This window comes from Pituophis catenifer, unplaced genomic scaffold (genome assembly GCF_029215685.1).
Source record: "Pituophis catenifer annectens isolate HBS135680 unplaced genomic scaffold, rPitCat1.0.hap2 SCAF_1, whole genome shotgun sequence".
Classification (NCBI taxonomy): domain Eukaryota; kingdom Metazoa; phylum Chordata; class Lepidosauria; order Squamata; family Colubridae; genus Pituophis; species Pituophis catenifer.
The window spans coordinates 266,909,286-266,929,033 of NW_027256881.1; the positions used below are offsets into that span (position 1 = coordinate 266,909,286).

The 19,748-nt window shown below is 39.4% G+C and overlaps 1 protein-coding gene across 1 annotated transcript in view; it reads right to left on the bottom strand.

Annotated features, from left to right (window-relative positions):
- The window catches only part of SHANK2 (SH3 and multiple ankyrin repeat domains 2), a 364,128-nt gene that overhangs the window by 318,352 nt on the left and 26,028 nt on the right, over positions 1–19,748 (bottom strand). Inside the window, exons 2-4 of the mRNA XM_070935393.1 lie at positions 12,780–13,005; positions 5,588–5,791; positions 1,701–1,772 (exon numbers count right to left, since the gene is read on the bottom strand). Coding sequence (XP_070791494.1) covers positions 1,701–1,772; positions 5,588–5,791; positions 12,780–13,001 — 498 coding nt within the window. The 5' untranslated portion in view covers positions 13,002–13,005. The remainder of the gene's footprint in view (positions 1–1,700; positions 1,773–5,587; positions 5,792–12,779; positions 13,006–19,748) is intronic.

Below are 19,748 nucleotides of genomic sequence, written 5' to 3' on the forward strand. Positions count from 1 at the left end.
ATCTTAAGTCTTACAAGACATTCCAGAAAGATTAGATTTAACATGCAATCTAACAAATGCATGAGTTAATTACAATTGACCAAATTATAAGGGATAAAATTATTAATGATTATCAGTTGTAATGGCTACATGCTACTTGCAGAATTAGAAGCAAGATCCTTTTGTAATTGCTAAAAACAAGTGTGTAAAATTTCCATGGCTTGGAGGCCCAACAGAGATTAGGATAATTTGCAAATAATAAACTAATCAATGCACATTGGGTTAGTTACACTACATTTTATTTCCCTAATTTGCATAAATATTCCTCATTGTTACCCTGCTAAATATTTTTTTGAATTCTAGATCATTGCTGGCTACTTGACTGCTACAGCAATATTATATCTAATTGAAATATTCCATGGTCATAGATTAATATTCATGTGTACAAATGTCCGCAGGAGAATTGATTCACATTGCACGCATGTAGAAAGAGGTGAGGCTTCAATCAACTGCTGTGAGTCTTGCCTTTTATGACTCTGTGCAAAGGAACATCACCATCACACCAAAGTTGCAATTTACATTGTCATATGTCCTAATGAAACTTTGTAACAGCAGTATTTGTGCAATGATGTTACCATGTGCATTATTACACTTTGCTCCAGACGTTATTGTTAACATTATTTTCAACTTATAAGATAAAGACAGTATTTTAAACAAAGAATTAGCACAGAACCTGCCATACAGCTTTCTTGTCATGGGTGCATCTTTTGGGTTTTCAAAATTAAAATGTTATCCATTAACTCTGAAGACCTTAAATGATTTGCTTCTCTTGCTGCCATCATCAAATTTCCCTTCTCATTTCTCTATGACTTTGAGATAAAATGACTAGGTGAAGCTTGGGGAAAGATATAGGATGGATCAGTCACTTCTAACCCTAACCCTAAACTCATTTCTATTAAATAATTTAAAATGGGTTATTATAATAATGAATTAAATTTAATAATAATAATGAATTAAACAATAATGACTTTAATTTATACGCTGCCCAACTCCCAGTGACTTTTAGGTATAAACTGGTTCATTAAGTATTACAGTGTATCTACAGTGTCAATACTTGCCCTTCCTGATGCTAAATATAGTCATATCTTTCTAATAGGTTGAAGGGTCTCCTAAAGTAGGCTTCTGTGACTACTTCTTGTTTTCCAAATCCTCCTCTCCTCAGTTCAATTACCATGCTCTGATTGGCAGTTTTATCACCCCATCATCATATATGTCTTGCACTAGCTCTCATCGCCCCTTGCCCATTGGCAAGACTAGTTTCGATTACATATCTACATGTGGTAACTTCTTATGAGCTAATCTGTACTATGGATACAGTAAAGTGTATAAAATTCTTTTATACACTTTACTAATCTGGATTATAGTGCATGATCATACATGTGGGAAGATGTGGAGGTGAGATATTGGAACTTCTTTTTTATCTGAGTTGAGTATGTGAAACTTATTTCTGATGTTTCACAATTCCAATGAGAAAATTTCTAAAAAGTTGTATTCTACTTTCCATCCATATTTTGTCTGCACAAAGTCATATTGTAACTGTTCTGTTAGAACGTCTGGATTCTTGGAACATATTAAATATGTTGTTTTTAACTGTTTCTCTTTAAAATAACTAGAAGTCTATATCATTAACATCAAAGATTTTTGTTTGAACTTGGACTTACCTTAGTGTGGAATTTGGCTACTTGTTTTTCATCAAGATTTAATTGTCTATAGACTCTTTTCTTGTAGCAAAACTGAAAAGTGAACAATATGCTAGTATTACTTATATTTTTAGAAAAAAATTCTGGGGGAAAATCTATTATGCAAGAGATAAATCAGTTTTTCAACATAAATTCAAATAATTATAAAAGATTTATAAAAAGAATCATAAAATTAAAATACCTAAGAAAACATTTAAGTTTCTTTGACCTAGCCTTTGTATTAGCTGTTCTATGGAACCATGTACAGCAGCATCTTCTATGCTTACAGGTACGTACAAAGAAGACAGCTTCTCTTCTTGCATTTTACATCTGATTCTGGTGCATTAGTTAATAGAGGCAAAATAATAGGCTATTTCTGGAATCATAATCAGATTGCATTTAGAGATGATCAGAGTTAGTACTTCAGCCCACAGGTTCAATTTGTAATGTGTCAGGTAATCACAATTTGTCAAGTCATCTATTCACTAGATCAAACTAAAGCTTTCTTAACTATGTTTTTGGCTTAACAGGTCCTTTGCTTTGCTTAATTGTGTACAATATTTTTACTGATTATCTGATTGAAAATGTTCCTATCTTTTCACAAATTATAAATTCCTTTGTGGAAGATTTTTGTGCTCATGAGGAAGGCAGGAAGGAAGGAAGGCTGCAGTAACATGTAGCATGTTGACTCAGTTTGTTTTCAGCTTCCAGAAATTGTTTGCCAAATAAGCAGAAAATGTAACTAAATTTGGTTTAGTTTAGAAACTGAAATTTCTATACTGTGACCCATAGAAAGTCTATTTCTGCTCAGAAGGAAACAGAGGAGCTACAGAGGAATTACAAATTAGCATTGTTCGGTAGTCACAAAGTGGAGATGAAATATTTTAAAATATATCTGCCAAAATTACATCAATTCCAGTGGAGATGAAATATTTTAAATAATTACTGCAGGTATCATCTGGTATGCAGGAATTATCCTGGAAGATGGATGAAGAGTTTCTACTTAGGAAATGATCAGATAAAGGGGGCAGGGGAAAGCCCACAACTGAATAATGAGCAGAGAAACAAACTTAAAAAGATCTAAGTTATAGCCCACAAGAGGCTCAGAAGGAGAACACCCCCCTAAGGGTATAAAGATGAGAGCAGGACAATTTGTACTTTCATACTTGCAAGATTCTGTTAATGTAGCTTTACATTAAAGTGGAATTAGTTTATCTGGTCATGTTTCCCACCCAGCCTACCTGGTGAGGCTCACATGATCTTTTTCTCTGTACAAAATTAATTTGTGTTGCCCATTTCCATTCATTGCCCAATTTGTTTTTTCCTTTCTTTGCAGATTAATTTTTGTGATAGTTGCCAAAGGGCACAGCATAATGAATTATGGATGATAGTTGAGTGAACAATTCTGTAACATTATTCAGGCATTTACCCCATCCTTTTAATATATCAGGAATCACTGAGGAAAAGCCCTATTATAGTTTTTGCTATAATGGACTACAGCCCCACATTTTCTCAGTCAGTCTATAAACTTTTCCTACTGAATCCCTATTAAAATGAATATAATTGAGAAGTGGAGCTTGAGATTCAGACATCCAATTTCACACAGATAATCCTTTAGTCTAAACATGTTTTGTTCTATTCAGTCAAATTAACTAGATTGGATTGTTGAAGATCACATTTATTTCATTCTTCCATTCCTCTTTAGACAGTGATTCTTTCAGTTTCTGTTTACAATCAAGAAAAAGTAGCATTGATAGGCAGCAAATAGCTCTATGAGAAATAATTTTAAAGTCCAATAGACTTATGTGGCCAAAACCAGCATATCTCTATAACTCACTCTAATTTCCACTTAATTATGGGAAACAATTGGCGCACATACAGTAATATTACTAACTGTAACTATGATAAACCTCAGTTCTATACAAATATAATTATTCTTCTTATTACTATATCTTCTTTAATACCATGTATTCAATGATACAATAGTAACATTTTCAGAAAGATTTCTGGTGTTCTTATAGATGAAGATAAAATCACAACATTTGTACAAGTTATAATCTGAATATTATAATATAGTTATAATGCAGTGAAGCATTATCTATGCTCTGCTCTTACTTTCATAAGCAGCTATAAAAATAGAATTGGAATATACAGACTCAATAATTCAGTGTCTTAGAAGTTTTATAATAGCTATATCTATCTACAAAAATTAAATAAAGTTAGCACTTGACTTACAACTGTTTAATAGGAATCATGATAGCCTCAGAAAGATGCTTTACAGCACACAAAACACTTCTAGCCATTGTAAAATGTTGCATTACCACCCCTATGGATTGTGATTTGGGTGCTTGGCAACCAGTCTGCACTTACAACTCATTGCCAAGGACCCTGCAATAATGTGACTCCCATTTGCAATCTTCTCTATTGGCTTCACCAGAAAGTCAATGGGGAAGTCAGAAGACAAAGTTGCGAGATACTGCCTGCCAACAGGACTGCCTCTTGTCTCTGAGGACTGGCTGAAAGAGCTGCCTTCCAAAGGGAGCTGAACTCCTTCGGTGAGATGAAATGCTGCAGATTTTAGATCCATTTCTGCATCCCACCAAAGGAGTTCATTTTCATGTACAGAAGTGAGCTGAACTCTTTCAGCAGGCAGCTCTTTCAGCCAGTTCCCAGAGATACGTGGAAGCCAAAATCCAAGCAAAGAATGTACAATAACTGCAGTAAGGTAAGGAGGACCAGGGACCTCAGACAGTGGGGGAACCAGTATAGGCCACATATGGGTATCTCTTTGCTCAGAGGCTGAAAATTCTGCTTGAATTTCAGCAGGGATACTTTTCAGCTCCTAAGTAGAGGCTCTCAGGGTGTCCTCAACCCTGTGAGGCATCTCTTACCTGGGACTCCATCTGCTTAACAACCTACCAGGACTTCTGGGTTTAAGCAAAGCAATCATATGGGCAGTCATATGACCTCTCGCTTAACAACCATTTCACTCAATGACCAAGATTCCGGTTCCAATTGTAGTCATAAATTGAGGATATCTATATTCCCTTTGAACCAAGGGGTTAATAATCACATAGCACTGAACATCATCCCTCTGAAAATTAGATTGACCCCCATTCTAATATTCTTCCGGGAGGCCCTGAAGACATGGTTCTGCCAGCGGGCCTGGGGAACCCAGAGCGGGATGGAGCCATTAAATGGCTCGTACAAATGTGTGTTGTCACTGGGGTGGGGAGTTGTTGTTGTTGTTGTTGTTGTTGTTATTATTATTTTATTTCTTTTAAATTGTGCTTTTATGTCCTGTAAGCCACCTGGAGTCGCCATGTGCGAGTAGGTGGCAATATACATTTCCTAAATAAATAAATTACTGTAAGAGTATTAAACATGTAATTGTTATCGCAGTGATTTCCAAACTGTAGTCTGAGGAAGATGGAAGGTTTTCAAATATAGTTAAATAAAATAAAAATATTCTTTGTGTTGTGGCTCATCAGAAAGAATAGATTTAATGGAATGTAAATGTTAGTGGAAACCAGGACGGGAGTTAGATTAAAACGGTTATTATGATCCTTATTTACATTTTCTATTTATTCATTATGCCTTTCAGCAAGATTTCCACAGTGGCAAAATATTTTGCCCAAAATTCCCCAAATCCTAAACACAGTCTTTACAGGGAATGTGTAGGTGCCAATCATCTAAACATCATTTTTAGATACCTTTTACTCTCCTGGTGCAATTTTAGATTTCAACACCTCATAAAGACATTGTAACCCACAAACCGTAAACTCATTCTTTGTCTGTAGTCACTAGATTGTTAAAATTATAACTGCTCATTAGTATCTAAACTTGAAATAAACTTGTTTTTTTAATACCTCTAAGAATGGAACACCCTTGTTGATATTTTGTGGGTATTCCATAAGAAGACGTTCTTCATCCAAAAATTTCCCATCTCTCCCATTGTTTGCTGGTTGGAATAGGCCATAATTGAGAACATCTTTCAAACTTTGATTCAATGTACAAAGAATTCGTTGTTTTGCAACCCATACTGAAGCCTCAGGATTAAATTGAATACACTTCTGTAAAAAAAAAAAAGAGAACACACATGACAATTTCTATATCTATATCAGAAATTCTATACCAGATAAACAGTTAATTTTATTATTTAATGCACATACTACAAATATATAATTTTGGTCATCTCCACTATATGCTATTAATTCAACTAGATTAGAGACAAAGAAGTATAATGGGATTGTATTAACCTTTGCTGAAGAAATCTGAATTTAAATACATCACAAACCTTATTAGATATTATAAAAGGAGTGTAGCAATTTATTGGATACAATCCTATGCATATCAACAGAGATAAATGCAACTGAATTCAGTTGGACATACCATCAGGAAGATGAAAATAAAAATCGAATCTAAACCTCTTTCAATAAACTTAATTTGAATCAAGGCTTAGTTCAGAGTCAAATAAAATTCTGAATACTTGGGAAAATGGCTTCAAATGCCAGGTGTTTTTGTGTGCTACTACACAAAAGATATAATGGATTGAAGTTAGTTCTGTTATCCAAAGCCAAAGAGGATCCAACAATTTGGAATTTCAATACCAAAAGAGGTCAAACTTGTCCATTTTATGTTAATCCCAAAATATGTCTGATTCATATTTCTAAATAGGTATCCTAATAAAAGAGAAAATTTGTAGCTCAGACTTGAAATGATGGGTCCTTGGTACTCTCTGAGCTTCCTTGTTTTCTTGCAGATGTTTTGTTACCCAAATAGCATTAGCACTGATGATGTTACCTAGTTTGGGTAATGAAACATCTGCAAGAAAACAAGCAAGCTCAGACAGCACCAAGGACCCCTCAAATTAGTATCTCTTAAAACTTAGCATAGGGAATAGATTGCAACAGAATATTGGATTTTTTTAAGAAAAGCTATGCAAATTATTGTTCCACGACAGGAAAATTATGTGACTATTACATTTCCAGTGTGCTCACTGCTCAGTGCATGCTGAATTTTAATATACTGCTTAGAAAATATACCTTCTTTTTAAAAATTAAGTACCCTTCATTGAGCAATATTTGATGTATAATAGGAAACAATTGGATGTAAAACCAGAGTAGATCAAGTGAATTTGGTACTGACTAAACATATTTAAATTGGGAACCAAAGCTATAAGTGGGCAAATTACTACAAAGTAATTCTAATGGCCTCTATCAGCAAATTGCTAGCTCACATATAGTTTTAACCAATAGGCAGCATCAAGTTAATGAACATTTTTTCACAAACTACATCAAGCCGAAAACAAAATAAATACACCATGAAGTTAGAGTTACAGGCAGACACATATATTATGTTTAAGGGGAGGAAGGCTAACTGCATAAGTGTTCCCAAATTTCTATTTAGAAGATTCTATGACCATGAAAAGTTATTTCATGGTAATTATTTACAAAACTAAAACTGAAACATTACTAACAAAGATTTGACAAGAAAGCCCCTCAGGTTAATAATCCTAAAATTATTTTTTTTTATTATTATTTATGGTGGTAGACTTTAGGAGAAACCCTCTCTACCATATCCCAAGACCTAAAATGGACACCTAACATCAAAACGTCATCAAAAAAGCACAACAAAGAATGTTCTTTTTGCGCCAACTCAGAAAGCTCAAACTGTCCAAGGAGCTGCTGATATAGTTCTACAGAGAAATTATTGAGTCTGTCATCTGCACCTCTATAACTGTCTGGTTTGGTTCTGCAACCCAACAAGACAGACACAGATTTCAGAGGTTAATTAGAACTGCAGAAAAAACAATTACTACCAACCTTCCATTGAGGACCTGTATACTGCATGAGTCAAAAAGAGGGCTGTGAAAATATTTACAGACCCCTCGCATCCTGGACATAAACTGTTTCAACTCTTACCCTCAAAACACTGCACTGCACACCAGAACTACTAGACACAAGAACAGTTTTTTCCTGAAAACCATCACTCTGCTAAACAAATAATTCCCTCAACACTGTCAAACTATTTACTAAGTCTGCACTACTATTAATCTTCTCATCGTTCCTATCATCCTTCTCCTCCCACTTATGACTGTATGACTGTAACCTTGTTGCTGGTATCCTTACAATTTATATTGACTGTTTCCTAATATGATTTGATTGCTTATTTGTACCCTATGACTATCATTAAGTGTTGTACCTTATGATTCTTGACGAATGTATCTTTTCTTTTATGTACACTGAGAGCATATGCACCAAGACAAATTCCTTGTGTGTCCAATTACACTTGGCCAATAAAGAATTATATTCTATTCTATTTAGGGTATGATGAGAACATGACAGAAGAGAAATAAACATATACCAGATGTACATCTCTTGGGCTTCAGAGCCAGCGCTGTCTGAAGATGTCTCCATGGTCATGTGGCCAGCATGACTAAACACCAAAGGTGCACTGAACGCTGTTACCTTTCCACCAAAGGTGGTCCCTATTTTTCTACTTGCATTTTTTCTGTGCTTCCAAACTGCTAGATGGGACAAGTAATGGGAGCTCACCCCATTACGCGGCACTAGGGATTCAAACCGCTGAACTGCTGACCTTTCGATTGGCAAGCTCAGGGTCTTAGCCACTGAGCCATCACATCCCTTAATACACAGTACAGGGGATTATATATTTACTTATTCAGCAACGCCTATATTAAACCTTTCAAAGACTAACCAGGAGGTATCCCTAAAAACAAAAGTAGCATTTATAATATCATACATTTATCAGTCTGAACTGCTCAAAGCAAAAATAGTTCTGTAATTTTCTCAAGTTGAACAGGGAATTCTTCTACAATAATTTTTTTTAATTGCATTGTATTAATAAACAGTACTTTGTTGAACAAAAAAGATGTCACTAAGGATCACAGTTTTTTAAGTACATTCAAAATTTAAACATGTTTTAAATAAAGAAAATTATGATCAGATCCACAGGAAGTACAAACTAAAGTTCTGTCAGAGGAAGGAAAAACTTTACATAATTTTCTATCATAAAGCACAACATTTCTACCGAGGATTCAGAAAACAGGCTATAAATGGTTTGTCCTTCCACCTCAAACCCTTTCAATGAGCTCTACGTAATAGGAAAGTGACAACTAAAAAAATTTGGCTTACAAAATTATTTTCATCTTGGTTTATATTTTAGAGGACCCTGATTCATTTTTAGATACATAAGCTATTTAATAAAGTATGAATGCACTTACAGGTAATAGCTCTATCCAAGATAATGCTCTTAGCTACAAACTGGAAGTATTTGTTTTCTATGCAAAATAAACATACAGGTTTGCAAGCCATGTGGAGGATAAAATTATGTCAATTAGCATTCATGGAAGATGTTCTAGTATCAGTGAACATGCCAATAAAGAAGGGTGAAATTATTTTGAGCATTTTATATACTAACATTCAAAAGGGGAATTAAAAAAAGAACTATGCAAATTGTTTGTCTTGCTTGAAGAACAACTGTGACAGGAAAATTATGTGGCTATTAAATTCCCAGTGGGCTCACTGCTCAGTGCATACTGAATTTTAATATACGTAGAAAACATACCATCTTTTTAAAGATTAAGTACACTTCATTGAATGATACTTGATGTATAATGTATAATGCTAAATCTATGCCAAAATCTGGGAAAACAGACTCATTTTCTGGAGAAGATTCTGAACTTGAAATAGTGTATACCTTCCTAGTTAAATTGTTAGTATTTAACCTCTGCAATAAGAATGCAAAATGCAGATGAAATGAAATAAAATGCAGATGAAATGAAATAAAATGTGTTTCGGCTATTTCATTAACTGTATAAGCCCGTGATGGCAAACCTATGGCACGCATGCCACAGGCGGCACACAGAACCCTCTCTGTGGACACCAGCCGTCGTCCCAGCTCAGCTCCACCACGCATGCACGTGCACCTCCCACCAGTCAGCTACTCTTCGGGTCCCTGCCATGTATGCGCAGGAGGCAGGGCACATGCACGGGGGGGGGTTGCAAATTGTTGCAGGCAGTTTTCCAGGCCAAAACATGTGTGTGTGCCTGAATGCCCAAAGCATGCGTGTGTACCTGAATGCACATGCGTGTACCTGAACTCCCAAAATGCAATACAAGCATCCCCCTGTGCATGTGCATGTGCCCCGTTTTGGGCCTGGAAAGCCTCCTGCATCAACCTGGTGCAGGAGGCCAAAATAGGGCCATGGCACATGCACGGGGGACGGGCAAGCCTGCATGGGGGCGGGCACATGCACGGGGCACGGCAAGCCTGCATGGGGCACGTACACATGCACAGGGGGATGCTCGCATTGCATTTTGGGGGTTCAGGCACGCGCATGCGCATTCGGGCACACACTCATGCTTTGGCCACTCAGAACCAAAAAAGTTAACCATCACTGGTATAAGCTATCAATTGAGGATATAAGAGCATAGACGGTCAGTTTTCTCATCTGCGCCACAGCTTCTCCACTAATCTGACAGTTTCTCCCAAGCACAGCTGTAGCAAGACAGCCAATCTCCAGAATGAAATAGGTGCATACAAATGGAATGAATGCAGTCTACAATTAGAAGAGAACATTTGTAGCTTAGGGTTGAACTGTGAGGTCCTTGTTGCTCTCTGAGTTTTGTTATTCAGATATTTATATCTTTATTGTTAAACTTTATCCTTACAGAAAACAGTTTATGGGCTTTTAGAAATATTTTCCTGAAATGTTACAATCTAGGATCTAATACAAAGCTTGCTTATTTATTTATTTTTTAATTGAGTCTTAATATAGTATCAGTTTGAGATTTTAAAAAAATACACCCTGCTTTGTAAATTACAGAATATTTTGTCTAATTCATTTTCCCATAACTTCTGAATGGAAAACTTCATTGCCATAATTGGAGAAATGTACATTTTAAGTTTGTATTTGCATATTTTTAAATAGAAAAATTGATATTAAAGTGTGCCCTAAATTTATTGCCCATCAGAAGTTGATACTCATGGAAACTTTCTGCACCAGTAATTCTTGTCAAATAGCTCAACAATAAATAATAAAATTTCTATCTCTCTAAGAGATTTTAAATATTAAGATGGGTGAAATAATTACTTGTGATCCTTCAGTGAACTACTATTTTTGCATTTGTTCCATTCACATAAAACAAATAGAAAAATATATGATTTAGCTAAAACAGAATGTACCGTATTTTTTGGAATACAAGATGCACCGGAGTATAAGACGCACCTTAATTTTTGGGAAAGAAAATAGGGGAAAAAATTCTGCCTACCAGGTATTCATCTGGCTAGCATCCTTAGCCTGGTCAGCTTCAGCACATTAGTTCAATCACTGGTTTTGAGGTTGGAGCTAGTTGGGGCTAAAAAACAGCTTCTAAAGCACAGCTGATCGTCGGAGGGAGCAACAATTAGAAAAGCAGGCAAAGTGAGGAAGATCGCTTTGCTTGCAAACGCTGCATTGGGGCTGAAAAACAGCTTCAAAAGCACAGCTGATCGTCAGAGGGAGCTCCGGTGACTAAAGCAGGTGAAGCGTGGAAGGGTAAGAGAAGGCAGTAGCTGTTCAGGGTAGCCATTTTGGGCACCGTGCATTGCGTTTTCAGCCTCCAAACATGTCGGGTTTTCGGGTGGCGATCAGCAGGGATGTACTTTGGCGATCCCTGCAGCCTTGAAGGGCTCTCAAATGGAGCGTTTGGAGGCTGAAAACGCAACACGCGGAGCCCAAAAACACAAACCATTGTTGGTGGCAATCTCTGCAGCCAGGAAGAGGATGCATGGAGGCCGAAGGGTAGGGGCCAGTGGGTGGGTGGGGTTTTCAGCCTCTTTCAGGAAGGAAAAAAGTGTTTCTTATATGCCAAAAAATACAGTATTTTCCATTAAAATTTTCTTTTCATGTCTCTCAGCAAAACATCAATTAAGTAAAAGTGAAATGGAAACAGAATGTTAAGGCACTTTTCCCCAGTTATTCTTGATTTTTCTATACAAATGAAGTGGACATTTCAGTAAGCGGACATTTCAGTAATGAAAATTAGTGCTAAATAAATATTGTCTTATTAAATTCTTATATTTTAGTCACCGTCAACTACAGAGTTGACGGTGTATAATCTATACAGAGATTATAGCTCAAACCAAGCAATAACTCAATCTATATGTACTTTCACTTGTTATTCATCCAATATTTCTAAATACCAACAGTTGCATGGGTATCCATTTTGTTGAAAGATGCATTAGCATTCTGTTTCCTTTTTCTGGTGATAAAAGCACACAATTTAATCTCTTATTCCCCAGTCAATGTGATTGGAAATTTATACTTAACTGAATCATATTTTTCTATACTATTTTCTGACTTTTGGTTTAAGTATCTATCACATGAACAAAACAATAAAATATCATTGGTGACCTAAAACTAATCTAACTTTTTTTCCTCAGGCTTTCAAGATTCTGTAATTATAGAATCTTGAAACCTGTTGATATAATCTCTATATCAACAGAGTTCTAGTGTTTCTTATGGTCCCTATTTCCTGGACTGGTCTAGCTCAAATACATGTTGTTGTTTTCAAAGTTCCATTTTAATTAATTACCTCCCTACCAAATAGTACCACTTAAGTTTATTTTGGAAAGCCAAAGAATACAGAACTGATTAGGAGTTGTACTGTTACTGCCAGCTTCTGATAAAGTCAAAAGGGAATCCAGCAGGAGGTTGCAAATGGCGATCACGTGACGTTACATTTAACAACTGTGCAGGATTTGCCCAAGGGCTACAACTGGAACTATTGGAACTGCTGTTGTAAGTTGGCACTATCACATAATTTTGTGCTTTATGATCACATTGCTTAGCAACAGAATTCCCAGTCTCAATTGCCATACTTAACTAAGGACTACCTATATTCAACAAGCTACCATCCACATTTTCTTTAATTGCTATGGATTTTTTTATTTTATATTTCAGAAAAACTACTAACAAGTCTTTTATCATTAAACATTCTAATCACACTGTTGAACAAATTTAGTCAAGAGATGTTTTCATAAGGTTATCCTTACAGTTTGTTGTAGATCTGGTATTATAATCCGTATCACTAATGTGTTATTCTGGGCATCTTCCATTTTACTACTCGGTTTTTCTGCTGTCGCCTTGATGGTGTCATAAATGGTTTCTTCTTTAGAGCTGTCTGATTCTGATTCCACTGAATAATCTGAAAAGCTCTGAGCCATCTCATCTTCACTTGATGTTGGACTACGGGGCATGTTCAGCATATATGACATTCAGCTAAAAACACAAAAGACAAGGCAACAATTAGTTCCATATATAACATTTTGAACCCAGGAAGAAAAGGGAATGCATTTGTTTAAATTGTTTTAGTCTGTTCTAACTAACTTTGCAAGTGTTGGGGGCAGAGGGAATCTTGGGAAACTAGAGAATCAAATAAAATAAATAATGCTGTAGATTAAAATGGGATTAAAATGGGAATACTTACTATAATAGAAAATGTAACATTCTTTGGAAGCAAAAGTAATCCCCATGTATATTTCATCCTGATTTGTAGAACAGGGACACTTAGGAATACTGTAAAGGCCACATAAATTTACATTTAACCTTCACAAAGGATTAGAGAATACAAACACTATAAGGAACAGTATAAAACCCTATGCAATGTAATATTTAACCTTTACAAAAAACTTGTGAAAGTCCACTCTCTCTACTTAATTGCCAATTGGGATAAATAAATCAAAACCATATCAGCTGTTGAAATATTTGGCACTAGGAAAGATTATATGCGGTAATCAATACTTAATTGAAGTCCTATGAGTCAGAGTAGCTTAGTGAGTAGAAAGCAGATTTTTATCAGGAAGTTTTGTCACTGAACTTACATCCAATATTAAATATTTCCACTGCTGAAATGGGAATTCCCCTTGCCATTTGCATTAGGAGCCAATAAAAAGATAACAGAAATGTAAATTCAAACAAATGTGTTAAAGTTGTTAGGACTATAGACAAAATAAATATTCACAATATGATATTTTGTCATTATTTTGCTGATACTGTAAATAGCCCTAACCATAATAGAACTTTACATGTTCAATAAATAATATATGAAATTATATGGAAAGCATATCCCATAGAAGTTTGGAGACGGTGATTTTGATTCTGAGGTGCTGCTATTTTGATGTGCTAAATCTTTTTAATAATAAATATTGCATTATAACTTTGAAATACCATGTTTGAGATGAATGTTTACACTGACTTTCTCTTTTAAGCCAAAAAAAATCCTGAGGGTGCATTTCATATTCTTATGCTTCATTGAATTGTGAATTAATACAGCTCTCTATAATACCTTAAGTCAATAAAAAGCATAAACACTGGCTTCTGTATACTCTACTGATACCAATCTCACAAATGAAAGTTTTGTTGGACAATACAAGGCTACAACAAACTTCAAAAGGTTTTAGAATATATTTAATTAGGTTAGCAATGTGTTGCTCAATGACCTATCCTATCTTTGCATCGTTTTGTTTGTCTGTCTGTCTGTCTGTCCATCTATCCACTCTCCAAAGCTAAATGAGGTATCAAATCTCAAAAGCATTTTCTGTTCTCTCATGAAATCTCAGTGGATGACCAGTAGAATAGTCACCCTCTCTGACACTATTTCAGTGTTGTTATGACACTAGCCCTTACAGCTTTATTGGCAAGAATTTCTGAAGTGGATTTCCATTGCTTCCTTCCTAGAGCTAAGAGAGAATGACTGGCCTAAACTCAACCAACTGGCTTTTCTGCCTAAAATAGAAGTTACACTCTTGGATAGAAGCCTCTATCCTGGTATCTTAACCACTACACCACAGTAGCTCCCTGAATGATCAAATGGGCTGCATTCTCTATTTCTTTAATTTCTTACAAAGCCTTATTAGCAGCAGTTTTTCCACAGGTGCTTTTTCAAAAGACAGCTGAACTTTGTTGAAAAACAAAGTCCAGTTGCCTTATGAAAAAGTACCTTTGAGACAACCACGACCTGGATGACTGAGAATCTCCATAGACAGTTTTTCCATTAGGTGCTGTTTTCACAGCTTTTAAGATAGTGGTTACCTGTTCCCTTGCAAGATGAATAAGAATGAAAAGACAAATATATTATGTTTATAATTTTATTTTCATTGCTTATTTGCCACTTTTTCAGTAGTTGTCCTTGAAATCATTTTGAGCATTTGTTGTTGTTCTTTAGGATATATGCACTTAGAAGAGGTTAGGTACTAAATACTTAAGGAGAGTCCAGATAAATAGACTGTTTAATTTTGATTTTAAGGGATTGGCATTTGGGGATCAAAGCCAAAACATTGTACTGCATGATGCAGTCGCAATTGTTCAGGAGAGACTTCTATTCCTTGGAGAGGGTTTATGGGAGTACAATGAGCTCCTGAGGGTAGGGGTGAAATCCAGCAGGTTCTGACAGGTTCTGGAGAACCAGTAGTGGAAATTTTTCGAAGTTCGGAGACCCAGCAAATACCACCTCTGGCTGGCCCCAAAGTGGGGTGAAATGGAGATTTTGCAATATCCTTCCCCCAGGAGTCGGGAGGGGATGAGGATTTTGCAGTATTTTTCCCCTGGAGCAGGGTGGGAATGGAGATTTTGCAGTATCCTTCCCTGCCACACCTACCAAGACACACCACGCCCACCAAGCCACGCCCATAGAACCGGTAGTAAAAAAAATTGGATTTCACCACTGCCTGGGGGTCCCAGGAAAAAGAAATTTCAGTTGCCCTCAAGGTATTCAAATGCTGTTGACCATCTCAGTCTGTCCCCAACTATAATTCAAAACTTTTTCAAAGGTATTCCAAAAGATTTTCAGTCCTACCCAGCCACATATCTTTTGTTTCCCCTTCTACTTCCATGAAGCAGACCGGTTTAATAAGCTTGTCTATTCCATCTTTTACTTACATTACTTGCCCAAACTAGCGTTTAACTTGTTTTATACTCAAGCAATTGCTGAATACAAATGATGCTACAGATCAAATTAAGGCCAGATATTTTTAAAATCCAAAACTTGCTTTACAAGAATAAGCAACATAATTATTGAGTCCACTCATTTAAAATACATGATTAGGTTTTTCTCATTAGTGATACACATTTACTAAATAGTGTTTAGGTAACAGAATAGAAGCATTAACATGCTGGAACAAGTACCATCAAATATCTTGCAGTAAAATAGTTATTCTGATAAGCATATCCACATGCTCCTAAAACACAGAAATGAGGTAAAGCAGTACAGAATTAATCAAAGCTTCACTTTCTAAATTACATTAATTGCTCACTTGCATGAATGTGTCTGTGTGAACAGCTTTTTAATAGGTCACATTGCTTTAATAGTCTTTTAAAACTTAACCAGTATTACATTTTTAGTCCACTTATATTTTGTTATAAGGCTGATATTTGCATTGAGTTGAAATTATAAATTTAAATATATTGTTTTGCATGAAGCATATTTGAGACTTAACATTACGAATCCAAACCATTTCTTAAACATTGTCCTGAAAAATCATGCATCGAAATCTATCCCAACTATTCTTCAATCCTTACTTTCCTGATTCACAGATGACTTTCAGTAGCTTTAATAAAGGAGACTTTTTTTCAGATACAAGTTAGAATATAGAATAACAGAGTTGGAAGAGACCTTGAAAGTCTTCTAGTCCAACCCCCTGCGCAGGCAGGAAACCCTATATCCGTGTTGGCGAATCTATGGCACGCGTGCCGGAAGTGGCACGCCGAGCCATTTCTCCGGGCACGCCGAGCCATCACCTGTTGTTCTTCCGGGTTCCGGTATGCCGGCCATTTGGTTTTCATGCGCACGGGCGTGCCGGAAATTGGAAGAGCAACCGCCCATTGCACATGCGCACTCCAGGAAAACGATCTCCCTGTTTCCAGAGTGCGCATGCGCACCAGCCAGCTGGTCTGGTTTCTGGTGCACATGCGCATGCAAAGACCAGCAACTGGCGCGCATGCCAAAAGACACAGAGAGGGAATCCCGGCGGTCACTTCCTAAGGGAGCAGAACAAGGTAAGCCAGGGATTCCCTCCCTCCCTGCCCACGCGAGCCAGTTGCGTGGTCCCAGGCGGTCCGGGTCACCGGAGGACCATCAGCCCGTGAGGGCGGGCTGGTAGTAGGCTGCCTGCTCAGATGACTCTGTGGCCATCATCAAAGTGGGCTGAGATGCCCCTCTTGGCTCGCTTCACCAGCCACGCAGGTCGCTTGGGATGTGTTTTTCCTGTGCACCGCCCCAGAAGGGCAGCAGCAGCAGTTGCAGCTGCAGGGAGAAGGGAAGAGCGACCGGCCAGCTCAGGTGCACGGGGCAGCATTTGCTGGTAGATGGGCAGCTGCCCAGCCGGCGGCTCCTTCCCTGGCGTATGGCCAGAGAGCCTGGCTCGGCTGGCAGTGCAGCAGTGGGGGTCGGGTGGGGGGGTGCTACCAGTGGTTGGGCCCATTGCTCAACCCCTACCATGCCTGCGGCCACCCGAAAACATTGTTGCCGCAATCTCCACTGCCTGGAGATCTTCGCTGCCTCCCCAATTCCAAAAACAGGGTGTGGAGAGGCAAAACAAGAATACCACGTTTCAGCCACCACCTGAAATGCAATACTTATCCCACGGCTTGCATAAACCGCTCCCGCCCCTTTCAAAATAGCCACCCAGTGCTTCCCTTGGGCACTCAGGGCCGGCAAGCGGCTCTTCTTCTGAGAAGGGGGGGAGAGGCAGGCATGCTGGTGGAGACGGGCTTTGGCTTCTCGTTCTTTGGCTTCCTCGTTCTTTCTGAGGCAGCCTTTGCTGCTTCGGAAAGAGGAAAGAGAAAATGAGTCTGTGGAGAAGGGCCCGTGGCTCTGGAATGTGCATTTCCAGGGAGGAAAGCATTTTCGAGCAGCAGCGGGGAGGAGCCAAAGCAAGGGTTCCGGGTCGCAGCAGACAAGGAGCCAAGCCCGTCTCCACCGGCGCGTCTCCCCCCCCCCACCTTCTCAGAAGAAGAGCCTCTTGCCAGCCCTGAGCACCTGAGGAAAGTGTCAGGTGGCTATTTTAAAAGGAGCAGGAGCGGTTTATGCAAGCCGTGGGATAAGTGTATTGCATTTCAGGCGGCGGCTGAAACAGTGGTATTCTTGTTTTGCCTCTCCACACCCCATTTTGGAATTGGGGAGGCAGCAAAGATCCCCAGGCAGCGGAGATCGCGGTAACAATGTTTTCGGGTGGCAGCAGGCATGGTAGGGTTTGAGCAATGGGCCCAACCACTGGTAGCGCACACCCCATCCGACCCCCACTGCTGCGCTGCCAGCCAAGCCAGGCTCTCTGGCCATATGCCAGGGAAGGAGCTGCGGGCTGGGCGGCTGCCTGCCTGCCAGTAAATGTTGCCCTGTGCACCTGAGCTGGCCAGTCACTCTTCCCTTCTCCCTGCAGCTTCCCAGGAAGCCCAGCACCCAGCAGGGAGGAGCCCAGGCAAGGGTTCGGGGTTGCAGCAGAATGAGCAGCCAAAGCCTGTCTCCACTGACGCGCCTGCCTCTACCCCCTTTCTCGGAAGAACTGCTTGCTGGGTGGCTATTTTGAAAGGGGTGGGAGCGGTTTATGCAAGCCTGAGCCTCCTCGATTGGGGTGGCTCCCTGGGAATTGCTGCCCGGCCTGGCCCGGGTGTTTGGAAAAACAGTACACTGCTGGAAGGGGAAGGGGAGAGGAGGAGGAGGAGGGCATTACTCAGAGGCCAGCTGGCAGATAAAAGCTGCAAGGCTCTGCCATAGTTCTTTCGGGTGAGCCGTCCTCATGCGGCTCTCAGGTTCCTGCCCAAACTGGCCTGGAAGTGGCGTGTGACCTAACACCCGTGAGTGAGGCAGCGGCTGCTCTCACCAGTAACTGAGCCCGCAAATTGGCATGGTGGGCTCAGTTATCAGTGAGAGCAGCCGCCGCCTCGCTCGTCCCTTCTCATTCAAACTTCCGGGTGTTGCTCCGGTTCTATCCGCCATAGCCATGCAGCCTTTTCTTCCAATTCCAGCTAAGCCTTGGCACTCGCAGCTGTGGCAGCCCAGCACTGCAGTTCCCCTCCCTCCAACCAGCAGCCTCTGCTAGCGTCAAGGAGCTGGCGGCCGGGTGGGAGGAGGACAAGGATGGGCACAAGGTGACGTGCCGCTTTCAGAACAGTCCAGCCGGCGGGTGGGTGAGCAGGCAGCCCTCAGGGAAGAGCGCTGCACTGGGTGACACATCTCCCGGTTGCAGGCTGCATGCGGGACCTGAGGTGGACAGGTGAGCTTTTCCAGCCGGCGCATGGCGCTGCCGAGGTGGCGGGGCTGAGAATGCTGCCGCCAGCTTGGGAACAGCTGTCTCACCAGGGAACGGGCCGGTAACTGGTTGTCCTCCAGTAAGAGGCGTGCCGGCCCTCTTGGAAGAAGTGGGTGCAAATGCGTGACAGGTGCACACATGCGCAGTGCAGGTTGCATGTGCGCATGAGCAGTGTGAGGTGCATGCGCATTAGGAGCATGGTGGAGTCATACATGCATGCGCAAATGGGGGCGCCCACTGCGTTATGAGTGCTGGCACGCAAGATCGCGCGAGGGGTCGTGTGCTCGAACTTGTGGAACACAATGCCAAAAAGGTTCGCGATCACTATATCATTTTCAGACAAATGGTTGTGCAATCTCTTCTTAAAAACTTCCAGTGTTGCAGAATTCACAATTTCTGGAGGCAAGTTGTTCCACTGGTTAATTGTTCTGTCAGGAAATTTCTTCTTAGTTCTCGGTTGCTTCACTCCTTGATTAGTTTCTACCCATTGCTTCTTGTCCTGCCCTTAGGTGCTTGGGAGAATAGCTTTTGACTCCCTCTTCTTTGTGGTAACCCCTGAGATACTGGAACACTGTTATCATGTCACCCCTAATCCTTCTTTTCATTAAACTAGAGATACCCAGTTCCAGCAACCGTTTTATGTTTTAGCCTCCAGTTCCTTAATCATCTTTATTGCTCTTCTCTGTACTCTTTTGAGAGTCCCAACATTTTTTTTAC